At 40.9% G+C, this 26,495-nt stretch overlaps 1 protein-coding gene across 11 annotated transcripts in view; it reads left to right on the forward strand.

Annotated features, from left to right (window-relative positions):
• Positions 1–26,495, forward strand: part of PLCL1 (phospholipase C like 1 (inactive)) — a 322,644-nt gene that overhangs the window by 275,354 nt on the left and 20,795 nt on the right. For 8 of the 11 annotated variants that reach the window (XM_075934261.1, XM_006117924.4, XM_075934260.1 and 5 more), the window contains 2 exons: positions 1,056–1,131; positions 9,719–9,828. In XM_075934261.1, coding sequence (XP_075790376.1) covers positions 1,056–1,131; positions 9,719–9,828 — 186 coding nt within the window. Of the gene's footprint in view, positions 1–1,055; positions 1,132–9,718; positions 9,829–14,278; positions 16,658–26,495 lie in introns of those variants that run through there. The other 3 variants (XM_075934258.1, XR_012905400.1, XR_331663.4) reach the window with 3 other exon arrangements.

Raw genomic sequence — 26,495 nt, forward strand, 5'->3', positions numbered from 1 at the left:
TCAAGCATATGTATTTTATCTTTCTACATGTTCTTCCTTCCTGTAACAGAGATACATCTCACAATTTTTCAAAAGTTAGTTTTAAAACAACTCTATTGCTTTACTGGGCTTTTGTAACTTTTTGGAAAGTTTGCAAGCATGAAAGAAGAAATGCAGTTTCATTGAAGATGGCAAGAAGTAAAGCTTAGAGCATTTGCTACATGACTGATGGAAGTTGGTTTAAATATTTAACTCTTACCATCCAGATCCAGGAAGGAGCTTAAACATGTATAACTTTAAACGTATGAGTAGGTCCACTGACGTAAATTATTTTTATCTCAAATCTTTTTGATGCTTGAGTACTATGTATCAGAGGGGTAGCCGTGTTTTTGAGTACTATGGTTGAGGCTGAGCAGTGGACTTTATCCTCAAAATTCCTCCAAAGAAAGACACAAACAGTGAGGTTATGTGGACTACTCAAGTCTTAAAGTTATACATAGGTTTGAATTCCTTCCTGACTCAGGGCTTTTATGGGGTAAAGAAATGTTTTTTGCTATGTATTTATTCTGAAAGGCCATAATTCTAATTCTTTGATTTCATGCAAATAAAAAAAAAAAAACCCTCGCACTACAATTGACAGGTACTTTTTTTCCTCCCTCTCTCTTCTTATTGTGAGGGTTCCCTTTTTTTCTCTCCAGTCAAGCTCATCTCATCTGAAAAAGTGAGTTTTGTTTCTAATAAACACAGAAAGGCTTCATTTTCAAATGCAGTCATGGATTTAAGGTAGTGGTTGCTATCTTGGTTCTCTGTTGTCACTACTTGTGTTTCCTTTATGTTGCTCTAAATTATGTCTAACTGATGTAAAACAGCTGTTCTGTGACAAACATTTCTTGAGCAACTGTCATTTACCTTGACTCAGAACTGGAGATCTGATATGAATGACTGATACAATCTTCTTAGTCTTACTTACAGAGAAGAGCTCTTTTGAAATTGTACCTTCTTAATACTTGTCTGAAAGCTAGATGTTTAACTAAAGCCTGGTAATAGCAACCTGGTTTTCATTTGTTTTCTGACAGATGATACAGGAGAGCAGGTTTCTTATTGAGACAGCAGACACCATTCATGACAAGATTGTTCAGTGTCAGAAAACAGGTAACCTTGTATTCTCTGTACACATTGTAACTCTGTACCTTGTTGTAACTCCATACACATTTTTAAAGTGGCGGAAACAGCATGCCATAATTTTTCTTAGAGCAGCATTCACAAGGGGAGAAGCATCGTTGGCTTTTAGATTAAATGCTCATTTTAATTAGTCTTTAACTGGAAGATTATATATGCTGAAAAATATTTTTGACAATGATAGGTTGGAGTCCCTATGTTAGAAAAAATTATTCAATTTGCTCCCAAAACAATCTTTCTTCAATTATTTTAGTAGCTCTAAAGTTAAAGTTACTAAAATGAAATGAGAAAAATTAATTAAAAGGGATTAACAAAGTGTTGCACCCAGTAACTTTATTAAGACTGTCTGACAGGTACTGAGCACTACAGTCATAATATAGTAAGGTACTTAAGGACATAATCCAGGCCAGAGGATTCAACACCTAAACTTTTAGGCGTGCCTGTATTAGAAAGTTGTGCTAGTGTAACTAGATAGGTTTAAAACCTACCTAGTTATATAAGTACAAATTCCTAATGTAGACACTTAAATCAGATTCAAATTTGCTTAAATTGGTTTATCTTAATATGTTACACTATTGTATTATGGTAAACTAATTGAAGTAAATAAACTAATTGAAGTAAATCTTATGTGTGTCTACATTAGAGCTTGCCAATGGTGTAGGTAGATACATTTTAAATTAATTTAGTTTACCATTCCAACTTTTCTGATATGAATAAAGCCTTACAAACACTGACTACAGAATGTAGTTTTTACTTTTGGTTGGAGTTTCATTAATAGTCTTAAATGAAACTACTGCAGTAAACATTCCTTTGTAAATTATTGCAAAAAGAGGCCTTTGGATTGGTAAACTGAGGCCGGAGCCATGTGTGTCTTTCACACACTCCTTAAATAAACAATACAATGAGTTCCCTGTAATACATTCCTTTAATTCCTCCATCTTTAAGAGAGAAAAAGTTTACAGAATGGTTTAACAATAATATTCCACTGATTTTTTTTTTAAACCTAGTATCAGAGCAGGGAGGATATTGGCTTTTGCTTTTTATCCCTTGCATGAAATCCCGACTACTCTTTCCAGGCCTCGCCATATCACTTTTCAGTACTTTTGTGGTTAGTCACCAGAAAGAAGGCTCAGCGTTGCCAGCCATGTTCGGCATGTAGCCTATTTCAGTCATTTAGACCCACCAGTGAAACTTCTTTTTTTAAATGTGTCCCTAACAAGTGTTAATTTTCATTAACAACTTCGCATCCATATACATTTAATTATTTCCATAGAACATAAAGAAAATCCTCTCCCCGATATGAATTTTCCAAATTGTGGCTTCGGTCCTATGGTCATGAAATTTGTTTAAATATATACTTTAGACAAAATCACTTAACTCGGGCTTTCAAGCAGAGACAAATAGAATAAAGAAGACAGAAGAAAATAATGATTGAATATTTTCCGTAACATAGAAATATACACACAATAAAATCCTCAACAGCAAAGTCACAGGTGTGAATTGATGCTCTCTCACAGTGATATAGATCTGGAGTAACTCTATAGACCATTACTTACTATTTCTATAAAGTTACTCCACTTGTATACAAGTATAACTGGAAACAGAAGGGGGCCCAGAGACATAAAAAATAGCTTTAAAAATAGTGGAAAAGTAAGTGGAACATAGCAGGTCTGTTTTCAGGTAATGTTCCATAGCTCACAGCTAATATTTTTGCTGGATTTATCAGTTGTGCTTAATGAGATGATTCTGCGTTGACTGCTCTACTATTCCTTAGGATCCATCTTCCACTCTGTGCCTGTGTTTTACACTAAATGAGGTTAGCAGGAGCTATTTTTGCCCACCAAAGAGAGAATGTGGAAGTTAGCGATGAGTTTATAATTGTGAACTGTGTGTGTAAAACTGGAGGAGTTAATCCATTAGCTTATGTCCCAATCGCAATTAAAAATGTACAAATGGCCCATGTCAACTGATTCGGGATTGGGCTGAAGTGATGTTTAATTGTAGTATATATATTTGAACTTGGATCCTAGAGCTTGGGCTCCAGTCCATGCCAAAACATATACACTGCAATTAAATAACCCCTTAGCCTGAGCGCCATTAGCTAGAATCAGCCAGCCGCGGGTGTTTGTTTGCACTTCAGTCAGACCCTTATTTCCTACTGCGTATCACAGATCTGAAAGTCTGCCCGGTCTAAGTTCCCTTTTCACTATTCCAGGGCATCCCACACAACTCTGATTTTCCCCCCTGCATATATGCATTGTTATACAGTCTTTAATTACATGATCAATGCCGTTTTTTCCACAGGACTCCTGCCTCTTTCAGTAGGCAAACTGTATGGTGCAGTCTGAATGAGCAGCTACTTTTTCTCATTCTGTGTGTGGCCTCAGGCTTTATCAACTGCACGCCATTCAAACCTTGCTCTACAGATGGAATTATTCATTTTCTTATGGGCATTTCTGTGGTGCTCATCCAAATGATTCACAAACATTACATACATTTCTAAGCCTTGCGAGGTGAGCAGATCTTGTGCCTGTTTCACTGCTGGGGAACGGAAGCCTGGGCATTTTAAGGCCAAAAGTATCCACTCATTTGGTGTCCAGTTTCCGAGGCCTTGAATCTGTTTTTTCAGAATCCTTAGCATTATATATGTAACCCTTCGGCTGGTACCAGTCAGCAACCAGAAGGGCCAGGTTCAATGTCTGCGGGGGGGAGGGTCCCTTCAACAAGGTGACAAACTGGCATTAGCCCCCACCCAGTAAACTGGGAAAATTCTAACCTACCCATTGGGTGTCTTTAGAGGCAATTCTTCCCCTCTCGCAAGCACTGAGTCAGACATAGAAAAGTCTGTTTAATCACAGTAGGCAAGCATCAACCCACAAGACCACACAAAGAGTGAAAAACCCCTAACACAAACAACCTGTGAGCAAGCTACCATCCCCAAGGTCTGCAGGGTGAAGTCTTTTTCCTAGAGGTCTTTAGTCCAACCCCTCTTCAAACACCCCCACTTACAGCTCAGTCCAGTCAGTGCAGACCCAGACACATCACCCTGACGACTTCCCTCATGGAGCCTGATGTAATACCACCTGTGTGCTGCCCCTGCAGCCCACTGGTTGCTCCCACCAGCTGCTCCGCTGGGCACCTGCCGTTGCTCCTACCATCCACTTGCCGGTCGTTCCGCTGGCTGCAATGGGTCTAGCTCCAGGCCAAACCAGTGACTTCAGCTCTTAGGCTGTGTCTACACTGGTGCGATCTCACGCAAAAGCGGCCACTCTTGCGCAAAAACTTGCTGCCTGTCTACACTGGCCGCGTGTTCTTGCACAAATATACTGATGTTCTAATGTATAAAATCAGGGCTTCTGGCGCGAGAACTCTGATGCTCCCGCTCAGGAAGAAGCCCTTTTGCACAAGAGCTCTTCCAGAAGAGGCCAGTGTAGACAGGCAACATGAATTTCTTGCGCAAGAAAGCCCTTATGGTTAAAATGGCCATCAGAGCTTTCTTGTGCAAGAGAGTGTCTACAGTGGCATAGATGCTCTTGCGCAAAAGCACATCTCTTGTGCAAAAGCACATGCCAGTGTAGATGCTCTCTTCTGGAAGAGTTTTTGCAGAAGGACTCTTCCGCAAAAGAGTTTTTGCGTGAGAATGTGCCAGTGTGGATGTAGCCTTTAGTGATTTCAACTCTTTAATCACCACGTAGCCTGGCAGAAGATTCCAGCTCCCCCTGGACTAGCAAAAAGACTCCTTAAAACAAGGGGGAAAGAGGCAGGTTGAACCAGTATTACAGCTCGCACCTGGCAGGCATGAAGCAGGCTGGCTTAAGCCCTACTCCCCTCCCCCCCCAACTGAATCCACTCAATTCTGGAAGGGGGAGGCTTGTTCATCTGAGACCTCTTACAATGATGGTGACTCTCCTGCAAGCACTGGTATCATATTTTCAGATCCCACATTTAGGGGCAGCATGATTTGTGACGCCCACAACAGCCCAAATTAGTTACAATACATCACATTCCATTCTAACAACTGATCCTTCATCATCCCTGGCTGAATTGGATTTACATAACCACACCTCAGATTCCTTCCCCATCCCAGCATGAGCTGTATTTACATATCAGTGGTTAACAGTTAATTGTCTTGCAGAGCTAAACAATGTGAGTGAGCATACCCACCCCCAGGGCAGCTCTCTCCTTTTAGCTGGCTGATAGCAAGCAGTAGTTCAGCCCCTGCTTACATATAAACTATACACATTCAAATCACAGCTCCCATTGATTTCAGTAGCAGCTATGAGTACTCAGCACTTCTGCAAATCAGACCCCAGGGTCTCAAGTCAGACACCCAGAAAATGAGAAATACACTCTTAAGGGCAACAATTGTTGACTTGTTTGGTTTCAGTGACTTGTCCAGCATGACATAAAGCTCTGTGGCACAGGTAGGTATCAAATCCAATTAGTGGGGAATCGTTTAACTGCCTTCACCATGAGATCATCCTTTGTCTTCCTGCAATTGCCTGCTTCTTTACTACATGCTCCCCAACTTATTCTTCACTCCTTGCAGCATAAGTGCTATAGAAAAATCTCCTCCTACACAATCCCAAATACATCCTCAGAGTAGGTCCATCCTGGGCCCGGAATGAGTCAGAAGGGAAAATACTGTATGATAAATATAAGTAAAGACTATCATAATGCACAGAAGAGGACCAAATTAAGGTTGCATAGGCACTTCCTAACTTCTGCATGCTTGACTTTGTGACCTTAATCATGTTATTTTATTTGAGGGTTTTTTGTTGTGTAAAAGAAATTGCATCATTTGGCATGATGTTAACACATTGGTCACACCTGGAATAGAACTTTTACATCTACTACCAACACCTCAGACAGCTAACAGAGTAACTGAGAGCAGCTGTGATGCTCTATATGGACCATCCCTACTAGGGAATGAGACACTTTGCCAGTGGGTTTCACAGACATGTACTACAGCAGAGGAATGGTGAGATCGTGGCTTCCTCTCCAGGCTCTGGAGGGGAACATTCTCTAGTGGATACAGACTTTTCTGTCCATTCCTCCCAAATGTGATCTCCTAGCTCCAACTTGTACTCCTTCCTTTTCCTTGTGGCTCCCAGTCTCCTTGCCCACCCAGAACCAGTCTCTAAAACTATCATCTATAACCCTTCTTAGTGCTCTGCAGACTCACTTTAGTCACAGGGGGAAACATTTTTCAGTCTTTTGTCAATGATACTTCCTGTTACCTTAAGCCCATTCCAGGACTCTCAGGATTTCAAAAGGGTTGTTTTTTTTTCATTGCTAAAAATAATAAATTGATCCCTCTTTGCATTCTCGCAAAGTTATGCATTTCTTGATGGATGTTTCTTTGATTTAAATTCAGCAGAGCTCAAATTGTTGAATAACACCAACATTGGAGATATAGGCAACACACGGGGGTACGTCTATACTATGAGATAAGTTTGAATCTTGCCTGGTTGATTTCTGGGCACCCGATGTTAAGAAGGCAAAAGTCTGTGTCCTCACTATGGTCATGAACTGAATGTATTCTGAAGTAGTGTGTCCACATTATGGAGTCTGCTGTTGGCTCAGAAAGCGAGGAGGCACCGTAGGTAGTGTGGCAGTCTGGCTGATGCTTCTGGTGTCCACTGGGTCCAAAACTCGGCCGTGGGTGGTAAGAGGGGCTCATGCTGGCAGCATCCCATAAGGCAGTCCTCTAGTCGCTCCCGCCACACGTGAGATAAAGGGGCACAGTGTACTCACACTGTTGTGTAACACAGTGTACTCATGATGCAACAACACAGAGCATGGGGCCTGCTGTGCTCCTCATGGGTGTCGTGGTTCGCCTCATGGCACTGTACTTTGAGAACCTACACACATTTGTCCACCAGGAAGAGGACGAAGTCGAAGCTCGGTGTGGCATGGAGCTCCTGCTCAGGCAAGCAATGTCATTCATGCTAGCTCAGCCACTAGCCAGTCCCCTGGACACCGTGCAATACTAGTTCTGGCTCAGACTAGTGGGACTGCATTGTGATGAAGGGATGGGATGAGCTGCAGTGGCTGCAGAATTTCTAAATATGGAAGGCTGCATTCCTGGAACTCTGTAGATGGCTTGCCCCTGCCCTGAGGGGACAGGATACCTACATGAGATCCGCTCTGACCATGCAGAGGTGCATGGCAATTGCCCTTTGGAAGCTTGCCATGCCAGGCAGCTACTGCTCAGTCGGGAACCAGGTTGGGGTGGAGAAATCAACAGTCAGGGCTGCTGTCATACAAATAGCCAAGGCCATCAACAACATCCTGCTATGGAGGGTGGTGACTGGGCAATGTGGACACCTGTCTAGAACGTCCCCTCATTTAGAACACACATCCCCATCTTGGCCCCCGAGCACCGTGCCTTGGAGTACTCATCTACTAGAAAAGGTACTTCTCCATGGTGCTGCAGACACTGGGGATCACAAGAGCCATTTCAGCCTGGGATGGTTGGGAAAGGTGCATGACGCACACATCTTTAGGAATTCCCGCCTCTTCTGAAAGATGTACACCGGCTCTTTCCTCAATCCAGAGCATCAGCATCGGAGAGGTAGAGATGCCCATTGTGACAAGACTTGCATTCCATCTGCAGACACAAGAACAAGCTGTTCAGCACCCCCCCCCCCCGCACTGTGTAGGCAAGAAAGAGTGCGCCGCAGCTCATAGCTCATTGCCTGAACCCACTTGTAGTTAGACAAAGTTTGTGCACTCCCACAAGTGCCCTCCCTGGGGTCATCGATAGCCTGGGGAACATCCTGGGAGGATGGGTCCAGTTCAGAGTCATGATTAGCTCCTGGCTTTAGGGCATTGTTATCTAACTAGTCTCCTCCCGGTGCCCCTCCACCACCCTGCTCTCCTGCAGGCTGATGCCAGGTGTATCTTGTTCTGACTCCACAACCATGGCGGGGGAGCTCTCCAGCCTCCCCCACTCCCACCCCCGAATGGCATCCAGCTACTCATAGTATCGGCAGTTGTGAGGTGCCACTCCAGAGCATCCGCTCTGCTCCTTAGCTTTGTGATAAGACTGCCTGTGCTCTCTAATTTTGACTTTGCACTGCTGGGTATTCCTGGCATATCCGTTAGCCCTGAGGCTGGTTGACATACTGCCATAGATCTCGGCATTCCGCTTACTGGTCTGGAGCTCATGGAGGATGGACTCATCTCCCCGCACGTCAATGAGATCCCGGATCTCCTGTGCACTCCAGACTGATGCTCTTCTGCACCCCTGGGAAGTGGAGGCTGTGGAAGCAAAAGTAGTGGCAGCCGTTGGGAGTGTCCAAAGGCACATTGGAACTCATGTCGCCGTTTGCCATCGTGTTCTTCTCGCTGGCAGTGCCATGTAGGACAGGCCTTTCTGCTGTTCCCAGAGCTTTATGAGCTAAGTGAGAGAGCAATCAAAGTGTAAATTGTGGCCAGAGAAGTCAGGGCAGACAGCTGTGGGGGCTTTCCATAGGCCAATAGCGTCACATTTTTGGCAAGGCTGCGTTTACAATATCGTAAACTCAACCATGCATGGTTGGGAATAGCACTATTCCTGGTGAAAAGCAGGAGTACAGGAATTGACTTTTGTGGCACCCAAGGGTGGTGCAACAGGCTTGGTAGTGTGGACACATCCAGTGTTCCCTGTAAACTTAGCACTTGGGCGGCCATCCAGGAAAGAATAAGGTGCCACTCAGCTGATTAACAGATTACCCACAGCTGCCCAAAGCCAGTAGTCTATGTTTCTATTGGCAGTGCATATCTGCACATGCCTTGGTACACATAACAAAAAGTATTCCACACCTGGATGGAAAAAATTAGAGGGAACGCTGGACACATCCCTTAGAATTTCAACTGTAGGGGACTGGGGTCCTAGTGTAAAGCAGGCCAGGAACTCTAATCAAACATCTACACATTGAACTTGATTGACTAGAGTAAGAGCTGCAGGCATTGTGTGGTGATTTTATACTAATTAATGTAAAATGTCCTAAGAGGAAATCAGCACCACAAGTATATATTAAGGGGCTTTAACAAAGCAGCTAGACTCATATATTAAGGTGGTTTTGTTTTCATTTTGTCCCTTAACTTTTGCTTGCACTATGGAACCATCACACAATATGAACATCCTTGGGAACCACTGGCCTAGAGGTAGCACCATCTCTAATTTCCCAGCAATGCAGAATAAAGGCAGAGTCACTGGAAAAATGTGTGTTCATAACTTTCTTGGTCTCTACCAATGATTATGACAGAACATAGAAGAATAAAGAAGCAATCATGTAGCCCTAAAGGTGGAAAAGATTAAACAATAAACAGGATTCTTCTCAACTGGTCTTTAAAACTTTTTTTTTTTTTGGTACATAGTCCTCTGCAGTTGAAAGCTGGGCATCAGGTCCGCAAGAGACAGGGATAGGAGGAAATAAAATGAAAATTCAGAAAGTAGCAGGAGAAATTCAGAATGGAGAGGTCTGGGAATTCTTAGTGAATAGTTTGAATAAAAATTAAGCCACAATGTAACTGAATCACACACTGAATCTTGTACCTATCCATGTTTTAGGCATGGAATTCCATGAAGAACTTCATAACCTTGGGTCAAAGGAAGGTCTGAAAGGAAGAAAGCTAAGCAAAGCCATTGAAAGTTTTGCATGGAATATCACTGTATTGAAGGTAAGCATTAAAGATTGGATTTAAAGGGGTGTTATTTACCTGTACTTAAATTAGCTGGAAAGTTAATGGTAGGGGCATGCTAAAAGATGCTAAATCAGAATGAGAATAAGGAATGAATTATATCAAGTGATTAAGGACCCGATTCTTAACTGTGGATTAGGACAAATTCCTTGCTTAGATAATACTTTTACTAATATCAGCAGTTCTGTTACATCAGAGATGTGTAGGATTAGTCAAAATCTCAGGATACAGTAACAATGATTTGTTTCCTTCACTATTCTCATATTAACTGGTTAAAAGGAATGTTGGGAACATATTTTGAAGAAACATTTTGGTTTTTTAGAGACCACAGGTGAGATGTTCTCTTTAGCATAATGCACAAGTTAAATCTAGGAAATGAGTTTGGGAATTAAATGTGTAGCATTGAGAGGTGGGCAAATAACTAATTTTTCCAGCTTATTTGCTGTTCCAAAAAACTGGGGAGGGGAGAAGGGGGGGGGGGAGTAGAATGTCATTTAAGACAGGATGGCGGATGACTGTCTTATCTACTGTGGGTGTGTTTCAGATCAGGGGATTGAATTTCAATTTCCCATCTGCCATGTGAGTGACCTAACTATTGGGCTAATGGTTTTAAAAGGGTGGCAACAGTACCATTACCTCCTTCTCCTCCAGCCATATTGTAAATGGCTGAAATCTTTGTATTCTATCCACAAATAGTTTTGAGTCAACCAAAACTAAATTTTCACTGAACAAATTATTCATCAGAAAAATGTCACATAGCTCTAGTAATGACTACTACAGTAGGATTGACTTTCACAATACAGTATAGAACTAAAGAGGCAGATAAAGCAACAAGAACAATGGATTTGACCAGCCTGAAAAACAAAATAAACAAATGTAAAATCTAGAGATGAATCCAAGACACAAAATTTGGATCTAGTTATGGATTTACCCAAAGCTTGAGGGTACTTGGATCCAAGGTTTAGTTCTGGGCTTGTATTTAAATCATGGGTGAGCAATAAGTGGCCCACAAGACAGATGCGGTTCCTTAGAGTTAGCCCTCAGTGGGCTCCCAGATGTTTTATTTACTTGAACATCCAGCTGATGATTGTCCTTAATCCTTTTTTTAAAATGTTCATATTTTATTAACTCTAACAGGCAAGTCCTCAGAACACTAAATGTAGGGTCTCCTTAAAACTTCTACAACTAACTCTCACCTTCCGCACTCCCACTGTCATTTTGATGCAGATTTGATTCCAAGTTACCAAAAGATCGAAGACTGACTATGTTTAGAGTGCATTTAATTTTGAAATAAGACCCATTGAAAACAAGTATAGGGGATCCTTTGGGAAAGCTGAATTATGCTAAAGTAAAATAGGGACTAGACTAATGGCATCAGCATTATGGTCTGTGACCCTGATGTTCCAAAATAAGGGGCATGTATTATGTAATTTAAAAAAAAATGACATTCAGTGGCAACTGGCAACTTTAGATTTCTCTTACTGCAACTTTTGGTACTGTATACTTGGGTGATAGATTCTAAACCTAGTTAACAAGCCATAAGAAATAGCTAAGCTAAACTTTTTTTCTAGCAACTAAGCCAAACTTTTATTCTAGCAGCATCCAACATAGCAAACTGCTTGGGTATTTACTTAATTAAATCACACTTATGCTAAAAAGTCCTGCCAAGAGGGCAGGGGACTGGACTTGATGACCTCTCGAGGTCCCCTCCAGTCCTAGTATTCTATGATTCTATGAAAAAGCATAAAGAGAATCTTGAAGAATGACACATTGCAAAGTTGACCCACAATGTTCTTCAGACATATCCACATCTTCATCCATATCATTTTTTCCTAAAAAGCAGTTCTCCTTACAATATTTCATTTTTGCTGCTAGGCCCTATATCCTCTTCTTGCACTGATTACACTTGACAGGTTTTCCTTGACTACCCAGAGAATACATTTATTCAAAATATTCCCATATCGTCTTTCACATCCAGAAGCCATGACATTTTTTCTGTGGCAAAAGTGTAGGGGAACATAGGAAGTTGTGACTATGTCTACGCTTCCGGGTTTTTTTGGCAGAAGATATGCAAATTGTGCTCTCATTTGCATATCTTCTGCCGATCCTTTTTGCAGAAGAGGTTTTGCCAATAAAAAGCCCCGTGTAGACGGGGCCATTTGTTGGGGGAAAAAAAAGTCTTTCACAAGATCCTTTATTCCTCAAAAAATGAGGTTTACAGGATCTTGCGAAAAAGGTTTTTTTTCCAACAATCGTCAAAACCTCTTTCACAAAAAGGATCAGAAGAAGATATGAAAATGAGAGTGTGATTTGCATATCTTCTGGCAGTGTAGACATAGCCTATGCATGCTGAATAATGTCTTCCCTTTTTCTTTCCAGTCCACTCCACTGTTCCTTTCTGTGCTGTCTCTAACCTTTTCTATATATTGCCTCTGTCTTCAGACAATGTTTTAACTAACTCCTCTACCTTGCTTGGCCCACATAAGCACAGAACAAAAACAATCCTGTCCAGCGTGTGTCTGTCTGAACATGTGACTTTAGTCTGCTCACAATCAGAAATTGAAAGCCCAAAACTTTCAAGAAGCAAGATCTGGTTGTTAGGCTGAACAGAGTAGAACATTGTTATGAAAGTGTAGGTGTAGCATGTTCTTGATAAGATTTAATTTTAACTGTTATTTTTAAATGAGATTGATCATTTTAAAGATAAAAATAATCCAATTAAAAAATTTAAATAAAAAAAACGTCGTTTTATTTTATTTTAAAAAATTAATGATTTTTATTCACCCTGATATCCAGTGGTGCTAATGAGTGGGAGACACCTTTTTCATTCTGAGATAGGGCAGGTTCGGCAATGAAATAATTTCCTGGAGACTTGGCTATTTTTTGCTCTGTACCAGATTTCAAATTTCAGGCACTTAATTGTTATTTTGATTTTTTTTTCTGCTGAGCACTGGAAATCAGTGACCCTGCAAATAATCTATTCCTTCCTTCCTGCTGGCATCTTTTGTTCAGTACTGACTCATTTCTTCATGCCTCCATGAAAGCATCATTAAGGGTCCCTTTATGAAGAGACCAGAAATGCTCCCCCACCCAAGTCAGAAGCCTCATCCCATCTGTCTATTCTTAATATTGCATTCCATAAAACGATATTTGATTAGATATGAATAATCATAGAATCAGAGAACACTAGAACTGGAAGGGATCTCGAGGGGTTATCGAGTCCAGTCTCCTGCCCTCACGGCAGGACCAAGCACTATCTAGACCATCCCTGATGGTCTGTCATTTAAAAATACTATACAGTATCTAACAAAAAATCAGAATGTCTTTCAATTGTATGAGCTGATCTAGTCAGTGTACGTTTAAACATCAATATAAGGATCCTTCTTAGGATCTGTCTAACCATTATAGATACTCAGCAATAGTCAGCTCTCCCTGGTGTTTTCATGGGTTGTCCATGAGCAGTAGCTGGTACTGTTCAATTTTTGTGCAAGTCAGATGATTAACAGCCTTTTCCTAGACTAGTAAGGTAAAGACATATTGAATTAATGTATTTATTTACATTCTTATTGAAATAGGTATGCTTTGAATGTGAAGAGGGAAAAAGGGATGCATTAAGAAAATCACCTTTAGCAAAATCATGGAATAGTTAGAGTTTAAGATGAAAGTGTATTTTATAAAAATCACCATTGTGGGCATACTTCTTATTTAAAAATCCCTGGGGTAATTCTAGGAGGCATTTAATCAGAATGAACCAAAATAATAACACTATTTTCTTTCTTACTTTATGCAAGCCTAATTACAAATTAATAATACCCTGAGGGAGGACAAACTAATTGCTATAACATAAAATTGTTTGTAGAAATAGATTATTGAACCCAGTGGCAGCCTAGTAAGTGGAGAGAGAGAGCCTGTAAGCTGGTCAGCTCTGGGAGGGGCGCTTCCCCTTCGGGATTAGTGGGTGGCCACTTCAACCCACTACATCCGGATCAGTCTCGGGGGGAAATTAACATATCAAATAACCAGTCCGGGGTCCCGTACTCGTACCTCAGGGCGGGGTGACAAAAGTAACCAATAACAAAGGCAGCCTTTGAATCTGTGGAACTCCTTGCTAGATGATGTTGTGAAGACTAGGACTTTAACAGGGTTCAAAAAATTCATGCCGGTTAAGTCCATCAATGGTTATTAGTCAGGATGGGTAGGAATGGTGTCCCTAGTCTCTCTTTGTCTGGACATGGATGACTGGAGAGGATCTTTGGTCTCACCCAGTATAGCTGTTCTTATGTTCTTAATCTAACCTCTCTTTTTTATTCAGTATTTTTCTGATGTTTGAGCACTTCCCTGCTCACCCGTAATATTCTCTTAATGGAATTTTTCATATGGCTTTGTGCTTCCTTCCGCAAAGTGCTCATGCTTCTTTCTCTCTTTTCAGACTTCCTCCAGTGTTGCTGCTGTTCTCCCACGGTGCTAGACATTCTCCCCTTTTATTTTCCCACACTGGCATTGCTGCACAACGTTCTTACACACCACATGCTCTTTTAGTCCCTCTGCTTCTTCAGTCTGGTCCATGCCATTTTCTGTTTCTCCTTTTTATTGCTTCCCCTTGCCTTCATCAATACATTCAGCTGCTGTCTGTCTATGGGCCTCTTGGTTGCTGTTGAAGTAGCCCTCTCCTTTTGCTGTCACTGTATCCTCTGATGTACTGGTCCAGTAGTTCTCCAGGGAATACTGTGGGGCTTCATTGATGCTGATTGAGTGCATCTCAGAATTAATAGTTAAGTTGTCACACCTGTGAATTTTGAGAATGTTTTAAAAAGGAGGCCTGTAATGTGTGTTCTAGAAAAGTATGATTGCCTTTTTAATGCAGCCTGATGCAAACTGTGCCCCTGAATCTGTGCTCCTTAGTTAGGCAAAAATAGCAGAAATTTGAGTTAGATTTTTACCCACATAAGAGCTGCAGGATGAGGGCTGCTGGTCACGGGGGTTGTTAAGTCATATAGCAAAGCTCAAAGTTGCTTTTGCTGGTCCACATTCATTCCTAGTGTATCTCTGTCGAAGTCAACAATTATCCCCAGGATGTATTTGTCTCCCTCTACTTATCATACTTTATTAGAGTTTCCATTCCTGTGTTGATGGGTGATATGAAGCCTAATAACAGAAATATCAAATACTTGCTTATTGATGGCTAATTAGACAATTTTTTAAATACCCAAATATGGTAAATGATGCATTCTCGGTATGAAGATAAAGTGGCATTTGCCTCTTGTATTCAGAAGAAAAACCAAATGATTTGAAAAGAAGCTGTGCATTAAAATGGTTCAATTTTCATAGACACATGCAGCCACCCACCTTAATATGTTACGGCTGCTGCCAAAAGATTATGCTGTCCTATTCACATTTCCAATACTAATTTGTACATCTCTGCCCTGTGCTCCTGGTTTATGTATTTCTCAAAGTAGGAGCTGGTACGTTGAGTGGTTAGATTTTTAGGGATCATTTAAACAGTGAATCTACTAATTAGCCTGTATTTAAATGAGTAGACATATTAAACAGAGACCGTTGAAGACAGAAGGTGTAGAATTATTAAATTGCAAACGAAGTTCATTCTCAGCGAGAGAGGAATCCAGGATGTCATCTCGTCCGACACACACATGCATGCATCTTATCTGCAGCCTTCCCATTGTGTCTCAGAAATCTGCTCAGTTGGTACCTGGTTCATGTTTTTGTGATGTGAGTATTGGAGAAGGGGGAAAGCTTTTATCATGGGGAATAATTAATGTCAGCTTCTGGGTGAAGTATTTTTAATTTAATTAAACAGTGCTCAAATGATAGTGTAAAGAAAGTTACCCATGAATTATCTTTCTCTTAATTATACTCCATCATCTGTGACAGTGGAGCCCTGAGTAATCAGCCTTCTATTGCTTGCGAGGACAGCAGCGTCCAGCTTTCTGCCTTTGGTGGCAGAACCCAGCTGTGCAGTCCCAGGCTACTTGCAGAGATAAAAGCTAGGATTTTGAAATGAATCTGGCACCACAGACAGCCATGCCCTTCCTCTCCCTGCATTCAAACTAAACTAAATTTAGCATCTCTCTGAGGTATAACTTTCCTTTCAGAAAAAAGAGGCATATCTGACAATGGGTTACTGAATAATTCAGACGCAGCAGTATCCTAATGAATAGCTGCATCCCGCAGACCGGGAGTCCCCACTGATCCCTGTGAAGCAATCAGGTCCATTCATAGCCATATTCCGAGTCCTATAATATGCAGAGTGGGCATTTTAATGGACATTTTGCACTGTAGTAAAACCATCTTGATCTGAATGAAGATTTATTTTACAGCAATTCTCTAGGATTTATCAAATGTAGAAAAAATATCAATATGTTGGCCATGATTCTAGCATGATTTTCTTTTGGTATTTCCACCTCACATCTGATTTTCACTGATTGGCAAGACACATACATGGCTGTGCTGCTTGGCATGCTGCTGAGTGACCAATGGAAAGAAGCAGAACATATTGCCAGGGCAACCTTTAGTATATTGAGGCCTGATTTACCCCTTATCGCCTCTTTGATGCCAAGGTATGTAGGTAATATTTTACAAAATCTAAAATATAAGTAAGAACGCCAGCTATCTGATAGGCAACACCAAAGGTGCTTTCCCCCATGATATTAGTGTATCTTTACCCTCTAATTCATTTATCCTTTATCTCCATCCTCAAAGTATTTGTGCACCGTCTGTGCCACCCTTTCCTGTCTTCCACTAGAACAGTATCCCTTAAACTCAGATACCTAGACATTCAACCTCGGAAGCCACGCAATAAATAAATAAACTACTTTGGCTTAATTGCCAACTTGTTACGCAGCAAATCGATCTTCTAATGATAGGAGGATAATCCAGCAGTAGCAGTAGCCAAGTACTCTTTGTTTGGCAGAGAGATTTCAACCTTTTGTTTTAATGAGACCTTCACCAGTTATCCCTATTTTTACCACTTCCACCTTGCGCTACTGCAGTGTGTCATGATAGTGGCTCCACTTGAAGCTCATTTCTTTCAGGGAGATCAATGACACCTATTATCTACAGTCTGGTTTGTCTTCCACATTGTTTCCAGTTACAGTTCAAAGCTATGGTTTTAATCTGTAAAGTTGTCTGTGCTTTTGATCCTGGCTTTTAGAATCTTCTTGGCTACATCTACACGGCACATTTAGTTTGGAATGAGCAGTTCCAGAATAGTTATTCTGAAATAGCTTATTTCAAAATAGCACATCTACACTGCAAGGAATTCTCAAAATTAGTCTGAGGCAGGCTTCCCTAATGTGGATGTGCTATTTCAATTTAGAGCCCCAGGAGGCACTGGGGAGAAATAATAGCCTTGGTGAGGGGCTATTTCAAAATAGCAGAACTGGAGTGTCTACCCAGCCCCTATTCCAAAATAACTATTTCAGAATAGGTATTATTCTTCATAGAATGAGATTTACAGAAGTCGGAATAGGCCTCCCATTATTTTGAAATTATTTCGAAATAATGCTAGTGCTGTGTAGACGCTTGCATAGTTATTTCTGAATAAGGGCCGTTATTCCGAAATAACTTTGCTGTGTAGATGCATCCCCTGGGGCCTATACTGACAGTTGAAATCAGCTAAGGTTCTTGAGCTAACAGCTCTGTGACTGGATGTCAGAATGACTCATCCTTGTAACCCGTTCAGGTAGGAAGCAAGGGCTAGAATAGTAGTTAGGAAATCTAGCAAAGCAAAAAACATCTATTTTTGTAAATACCAACCTATTTGGACTTGGCTATTTTATTCTAAGGAAAACATCAGGAAGGGGCTGCGTTTTTAGATCGTCTGTCTGTTTTGATCAGTGTGCATGACTGCGTTTGTGTGTGTTGCGTTTGGAAGAAGAGCAGAAGGACTCATTTTTCTCACATTCTTTCCAAGATGTGCAGTTTTGGGACTCTAATTTTCACTGGAGGACCTGTGACTCAGGAATTCATGCTGTCTAATCTAATAATCTGTTTGCCAACCTTCAGGGCATGATGCAAGGCTCATCTGTTCATACAGGCTTTTGCCTAGGAGGTGCTTTTCAAGGCTTTCCTTTTCCTTCTGGGGTTAGGGACTTGGAGTGCTTTAACTCAATGGTTCTCAAACAGGAGTACACATATCCGGAGGGGGTGTGTGTGCAGAAGTCTTCCAGGGGGCACTCAATTCATCTTGATCCGTATTCTCAATCTGGGGATTGCAATGGGTTCAGAGGGAGTCACAACTGCATGACTGTCTGTCTGGGGTGGCAGAAGGGTAATTGCCTAGGGCACCACACCCCCTATGTCACATGAAGCTAAGTTATATGATTGAACCCTGTTTGGTGGAGCTCGGGCTTCAGACAAGGCTGACAAGTGAAAAACAGGCTCAAATATCACATTGAAAAGTAACTAACATATTTATATTGCAATACATTTATTTTATAATTATATGGTTCAAATGAGAAAATAAGAAAAATCAGTAGTCGTGTACTTGAAATGTTATGCCTGATTTTGTAAGCAAATAGTTTTTAAGTGAAGTGAAATTTGCAGGTATGCAAGACAAGTCAGACTCCTGAAAAAGGTACAGGCAGTCCCTGGGTTACATGGATCCGACTTACGTCGGATCCCTACTTACAAACGGGATGAGGCAACCCCGCACTAGCTCCTTCCCCCCAGCAGACCAGGGAGACGCGGAGCTAGCGCCCCTCCCCCCCAGCAAACCAGGGAGACGCGAAGCTAGCGCCCCCCCCCCCAGCAGACCAGGGAGACGTGGAGCGGCTTTTCTCAGCAGACACCTCAGCTTGAGAATAAAGGACTGAGGGAAGTGAGGTGTGGGAGAATAAAACTGAGCTCTGGAGAAATGTTTGGCTAGAGTTTCCCCTACAATATGTACCAGTTCTGACTTACATACAAATTCAACTTAAGAACAAACCTACAGTCCCTATCTTGTACGTAACCCGGGGACTGCCTGTATTCTAGTCTGGAAACTGCTTTAAGTGATACAGGGTTTATGTTCATCATGTAATTATGTGTTCAAGTGGCTTTGTGTATTAATACTTATGGGTACTGCACTGCCTTGTGGAGCCTTATGATAGAACCTTCTCCCAGAAGTTCCTGCTAGAGCTTCCTTGGCCCTATCTCCAAACATCCTGAGAGTGAGGCTATATAAAGGACAGAGTGTCCTCTACCACCTCAATTCCTTCCTACTGTGTGCCTGGCTTTACACTACGTAAACTCAACCATGGACAGAGATGAAACACTTCAGTGTGTTTGAATCTGGAGTCTTTTCTCATGCAGTGTTCCTTGTTGGTTAGTGCTGGGTGTTTTGTTTTGTTTGGTAGGTTCTGGATTATGATGGAACTGAAGAAGTTGAGGATGGGGGGATTCTTCATTCAGACCCACAGAAATGTTGCAAGTCCAAAAGGACCAGATTTGTTACTTGGATGACTATGAAGGGCAGTTCTCCTGCTTCACGATCTATACCGTGTTCTAGAATATTTGATTTTTTTCAAGTCTTTCCTCTTTATCGTGTGCTCTCTCTGTCTTCTCTTTTAGGCTACATCTACCCTGCGTCACTATTTTGGGATATTGAAGGTATCCCAAAATAGCTATTCCACATCTTTTGAGTGCGCTTGTTATTTTGAAATGTAATGAGCTCGCTATTCCGACGTCCCTGTAAATCTCATTCCATGAGTGATTTATTTCAAAATAAGTGCAGCACCAGATTTCAAAATAAGCTATTTTGATATAGACTCTAAATAAGCTACACAATTTGTGTAGCTCAAATTGCATGGTTTATTTTGAGGTATGGGTGAAGTGTAGATGCACACTTTCAGACTAAACAAACCCAATCATTTCAGTCTTCCCTATAGGTCATGTTTTATAGAACTTAAATAATTTTTGTTGCTCTTATTTCAACCTTCTTCAATTTGTCCACATCGTTTTTGAAATGTGGCCTCCAGAACTGGGCAGAATATTCCAGTTGAGACCTAATAAGCAGAGTAGAGCAGAAGAATTTCTTGCTTACAACATTCCTGTTAATACATCACAGAATTATATTTATCTTGTGCAGCACTATGGCCCCTAAATCCCTTTCCACAGTACTCCTCTTTGGTGTCCCAGTTTGGTTCTAGCCGTGCAGATGAAATCACTCTTTGAACCTTTTCATGAGTGTTCTTTACATTATCTAATAAACCAAGATATTATTGGTGCTATAATATCTGCCAGAAGGGCAGTTGAGCTAAATACCATTATAGCTGATCTACCATTCCCTGTCTGCTATATATTTAGAGAGCTTATCTGTTTGTCTTTCTGTTTGATCAAGGACTGCTATAGCTTCCTCTGATCAGAATTTAAAAACAAGGGTTTGGTTGTGCAAGAAAACATGATGTGCTTGGAATGGCATTGCTTCTCATAAAACCAATCATAAAAGAGGGAGAATCACTAAAGCAAGTACAATCCTCAAAATTGACATACCTAGTGAATGTTAAAAGAGACTAAACCAAGATGAGCTAGCAAACTAGGATGAATCTGGACTAGGATTGTTTCTCAATAAACCTTAAAGAAAAGAGATAAAATGGAGAAATTTGGACTACTGCTCTGCTTGGGCACTATTGGGCAATTTCAGGTAAATTTGCTTGTATTACATAAAGAAAAAGTGGTTCTTCGACCAGACCAGGGTTTTTTGCCAAAGGTGGTTTCTGATTTTCATGTCAATTGATCAATTAATTTGCTCTTCTCCCTATCCTACTGCCAAAACCATATTCTAATAAGCCTGAACCAGCTTTACATACTTTGAATGCAAGGAGGATCTTTCTTCATTATTTAGTCTGAACTCAGAAATTTCATAAATCATCCAGATTGTATATCCTGTGTATTTTTTAGCATAAGAAGCGATTTATCCTAGGCCATTTCTAAGATTAAGCAATGTCCCTGGGACAATACATCCACATTCCATTAGAGTCTTTTGCTTGCCTTAAAAATACCATTCCTCTGGACATTTGCAGAATTGCTACCTGGAAATCTGTCCACACTTTCACTAACAATGCTTTGAATTTGGCCTTCCAACAGATGCTGAAATGTGGTATGACAGTTCTGCAATCTCTGTTGAGTTAGGATTCTGTCCCTTCCGGCACATTATTTTCACCACTGCTTTTCAATCTGTCCTGTAAAATTGAAGAGCTACTCGAGGAAATGAAAATTACTTAAGTTACAAGTGGAGTTCTTCAAGATGCCTGTGCATATTTCATACTCTTCACCCATCTTCTCCTGTTTGTCCGTCTTGGTCACTTAGGGTACGTCTAGACTACAGGCTTCTGTCGACAGAAGTTTTCACGTGTATTTAAAATATGTATGAAAAACTTCAGGTATCTGCATGTAGAGAGTGTTGAAAACAGGAACAATTTATGTTTGCTGTGCAGGCAACAGGTGCACACATTCAAAGCTATTGCCACATGATATCTTAATATTCCGAAAGGATATGTTAGGTCACATATGACTTATGTGGCTGAGGGCTGAGGTCACCAAAATATGGCATAGCTTGAGAAAAAAGGGGAGACTTTATCCTCTATTAATCAGTTGTTCACAGATTTGTCTGAAACTGAAGTGCATTTCAATGGCTAGCTGGAAGTGAATTCAGATAGAAAATGCACCTCTAGAATCACAGAATCATAGAATCCTAAGGCTGGAAAAGAGCTCAGGACTCATCGAGTCACCATGCTCCTGGTAAGATAGTTTTTCCTAATATCCAACCATCTGTCGCCACTGAGAAAAAACTCTCTCCATCCTCTTTGGAACCTCCCTTCAGGTAGTTAAAGGCTGAAATCAAATCCCCTCTCACTCCTCTCTTCTCTTTAGACTAAACAAGCCCAAATCCCTCAGCCTACCATAATAAGTCATGTGCTCCAGCCTCCTAATCATTTCTATTGCCCTCCGCTGCACTTTCTTCAGTGCGTCCACATCCTTTCTATAATGGAGGGCCCAGAATTGGATGCAGTACTCATGTGGCCTCGTCAGTGCTGAATAAAGGGGAATAACCCTAGATCTGCTGGCAGTGCTCCTCCTAATGCACCCTAATATGCCATTAGTCTTCTCATATCAGAGATAAGGGTTCTGGAACCCTTTATCATACCTTCTCTTTCCCTTTCCTCAAAGAAACACCCAAACTATGTCCTCCTGTATCCCTCTTCTGTGCATTGTATTCACCAGACCACAATCCATAGTTCCATGTTGCTTCCCAGATTTTCTTCCTACTTCTCCAGGACATTTTCTTCATATGTCCCAGACTATCCCTCAGTTCTAGGTTGTAGCTGTGGATGGGTGGTTATGCTGATGACTCAGCTTGCACATCTTTGCCAGGGTGAGGAAGGGTATTGAGGCACCCAGCTCATTCTCCCAGTGCTGTGTGGACTCTAGCAGTAACATGTCTATTAAGGACTAGGATCTCTCTTAGTACTAAATACTAAGATTTTTTTTCTGAAAAATCATTGGCTATGTTCTGGCTATATGGAGGGAGCAGAGCTATTGAGTAAAAAGGAGCATTGTTGACAGAGGAGAACTGCACTTGAAATTTGGTAGCAGTAGGAAGAGAAAATGAGGAGAGAATGGAATAATGTGATAAAAAATTTCTTGAGTATAAAAACTAGGTCATTTCCATCTTTCATACGGAGGAGGTTATGAATATACTAGCTGTATGTGTCAGGAGAATGTCAGCAGCTTCTGCCACACCACTCTCTCTTAAAATAGTGTCATTTTCATCTGGGATTTGGACATCAAAGGCACTTGTACACCTGCAGTATATTAATTAAAGGAAGATTGGAAGTGTGGGAGTCAGGAATTATATTTGTGCCAATCTGGCATCAACTACCTCATCCAAATGAGATTAAAGGGTTGTAATGATGATATGAGATGCAGCAAGGTCTTGTTTTTTTCTGTTAATAAGTGTATTAACATATAGAAAAGGAAAAAGAGCAGCCTTCTGTATGGATTCATAAAGATATCACCACAAACTTCAATGAGCTAAAATCCTGGCCCTATTTCAACCAGGGCACATTCTCGAGAGGAAGGAATCATCCGCTCTGTCTTCCCACCCAGCCTGTGGATTGGCAGAAGTGTTATAGCACAGCCCCTTCTCCAGCCTAAGTTGAGAAGACTCTTGATGCTGCTTGCACTTTCCTTGCCATGTGGGTGAGAATGGATGATAGAAATGCATAGCAGCTCCACTAGCCCAAAAGTCTGCTATCCTGCACACAGGGAGCCCTTATGAATGATCCTTTCAATTTGTTCAGTTCCTTCCAAAGCAGCAGTGATTCTCTCCATCTTCATTTTGGCAAAGGTGCGTTGCCAGGACATGACCTGGAGGTGGCACAGTTCCATCACCTTTTCTGTGGTGGGGAATAGCCCCTCCCATAAGGAATAGTCACATACCCACAAAGAATATCATTAGGCTATTGTTATAAATGTGGGAAATCAGTGAAGGACTGCTTCCAAGAAAAGGCCTACCTCAAATTACCAGCCACATCCCTTAAGCCTATTGCATATTAAAGCACTCTGGGGTGCCAGTCTGCTGGGGAGTGGAGTCTAATTAACTTACAATATATATAAATGGATTCAAACACTGTTACATGATAATGGTCTACAGCTATTCTTTGGAGTGAGTATCAGGGAAAGTCCTTCTGTATATTACCCACAGAGCCTTTCATGGTGCTAACCATGGAGTGGTGAAGGAGGAGTGCACCGTGTCCCCCCCACAAACTACTGTGAGTAAGTTACCAGAAAGGAAGTGGAGAGTAGTTAGAACCATTGCTCTGAATTTCCTGTACATTGGCCAGCAAAACTGACCAGGCATTGTGAGGCCTGATGGTGGTATTTTATGCACCTCTTAAAGAAGTATAGCAGCTCATCTGCCCATCAGAAGACTACAAGGAACTACGAGAGAACTTTTTTTCTCTAAGCTATCTTGTTGCTTTTCTTAAAATGGTATGCCTCCCTTCCCCCATGTCCCAGTTTTTTCTTTAAGTTTGTCCGTCAATGATTGATTTTGTTTCGTGGGTGTTAGTAAAGATGCGTGACAGTTTTAAATTCTGCAATTATTGAAGTACAATATCCAGAGTGGTTTCTCTAGGACCACTTATGATGTAGCTTTACCTTTACAGATTATCTATCCAGGCACTGATTATTGCTTATCAAATTCCTATTGTCCTTTATACCACTTGGAAGATTCTTGTTGTCTGATAAATTCAATGAAGAGCAATATTTAATCACAAGGTTATTAATTATTGAAAACATACATTATATTTTCAAAATGAGTTAATATGTATTTTAACCTCCATTATTAAGAATATTCACTTAGGGTGTGCCTAAACTACACCCCTCTGCCGACAGAGGGATGTAGATTAGGCACATTGCTATTGCAAATGAAGCAGAGATTTAAATATCCCGCACTTCATTTGAATAGAAATGGCCTCCTCTTTTTGCCGACACAGCACTTTGCTGGCAAAAAGCGACAGTCTAGATGGGGATTGGTTGACAAGGAAACCCTTTTCCGACCAATCCCTTATGCCTCATGCAACGAAGTTTACAGAATCGGTCAGAAAAGGCTTTCCTTGTCGACTGATCTCCATCTAGACTGCTGCTTTTTGCCGGCAGAGTGCTGCATCGGCAAAAAGCAGCGGCCATTTCTATTCTAATGAAGTGTGGGATATTTAAATTCCCACTTCATTTGCAATAATGATGTGCCTCATCTATATCTCTGTTGGAAGAGGGGTGTAGTTTAGACACACCTCTAGTCTAAAATATATTTTACTTTACCGATTTTGTTTTTCCCCATCTACCATATGTTTCTTTCCTTGGGTTTGAATGGAAATGAAATTAACAAGCCTGTGGAGAATTTTTGACTCCTCCTTTGTTGAAGAGCTGAAGAGTTTAACAGTGTAGAATTAATATTCTAGGTCTCCCAGTTTAGGTATGACTGAGCTCTGCCCAATGTGCGAGATGCAGGTTAGGACAAAAATGGCTTCAATTTACTCTCAGAATAAGTTAGGGCCACTGCTGGAGTTCTCTAAGGTATACACAGGTACAGTGTAGCTACACTGACAGACCTTTCTGGTGTAAACACAGTTTATACAATACCAGCTAAAAGACTTTTATGGCATTGAGGGAGTGACATATTCTTTGCTTTAGATTGTCTACACTAGATCTTTTGTCAGTACAAAATCACACCCAAGTAGCATTACTATACCAGCAAATGTTTTAAATTATACTATCAGGGAATTGCTGGAGTACAGTCTTCATTGGTGTCTGAATGGAAGCTCTGCTGCTCATCAGAAAGTTTATTCTCTGAAAACTTATTTTTTTTTGCACATTTTATGCTAATTACAAGCACTCCCATTTTCAGCAGATAATCATAAAATCAATTGTAGGACTGGAAGGGACCTCTAAAGATCAGCTAGTCCAATCCCCTGCATTCATGGCAGGACTAAGTATTGTCTAGATCAACCCTGACAGGTGTCTGTCTAACCTGCTCTTAAAAGTCTCCAGTAATGGAGATTCCACAACTTCCCTGTACATTTTAATGTACAGTTAAAAGCTCTTCTAAATTATGCAAGGCTAACTGCCCCATCTTTGTTATGCAGGTACGCTGTCAATGCCTAAAAAATAAAGTTGTCCCTGAGGGTGGGAAACAAGTAATCACTAACTGGATTCACTTCCATGAAGGAACAAATCCTTCAGCTCAACAAAACAACAAAAACTGAAGTCACTCAATGGAAAGCTCACAAGTTTCTCACCTGTGAGCTGTAGGATTTTTTCAGCATTAGTTGTTGCCTAAAATAAATCATATTTGATTTCTCATTGCATGAGAGTCTTTGATAACATCCAAACATCAACTGGAATAATCAGAGCCAGTGATTCTATGATTTGCTTTGACATTGTCCATTTTGCTTTACTTCGCCTGTTCCATGTACCTGGTTTGTAAAGTAGGGTACTGCACTCCCACATTTGTAACGTGCTTTGACTTCTGTGGATTAAATAATGGTACTTAACAGAATAGTACTCTTCATATATTTAATAATAATGAGTTACCAGTGATTGTGGCTCAACAGTAAAATCTTACTCATGCCACACATGACTGGCAGCATGATCGTTTCCCCAGGTAGAAATAGGAAGAGAACTAGTTTACTGTGTGAAAGAGGGATCTACATTCTGCTTTCAAAAAGTTCTGAATGTTCCAGAGTAAGCAAGTTTTTATTTTACGTTTGCTGTCCCTGAGCCACTCTTTATAAGGACAGCTTCTTAAGCTTTAAAGATGGGAGTTGTTTAGGAAAATTTGTACAAGAGGTGTCAGAGTAGCTAACTTGATCAAAAGATTTCAGTTCTCTGTTTGAAGTGTGTTTTACAGAAAAAAACAAGCAGTGGCAGGAAACTCCACTTGTATCCTTGACAACTACTGTTTTCCTTAAACTAGGTCAAGTGAAAAAAGGTTCATGAGAGTGAACATACTTGAGCCCCTCAATTATTTCTTTTGTTAATAAGTCATTTTTCAGTGTGAGTATTTTGGTGGAAAAGAAGTCTATATAAAGATGCACTATTGTCCCTGCAGCAGCCGTTTATTTTTAGACCACAAAAAAAAAGTGATA

The sequence above is a fragment of the Pelodiscus sinensis genome, chromosome 7 (genome assembly GCF_049634645.1).
Source record: "Pelodiscus sinensis isolate JC-2024 chromosome 7, ASM4963464v1, whole genome shotgun sequence".
NCBI lineage: Eukaryota > Metazoa > Chordata > Testudines > Trionychidae > Pelodiscus > Pelodiscus sinensis.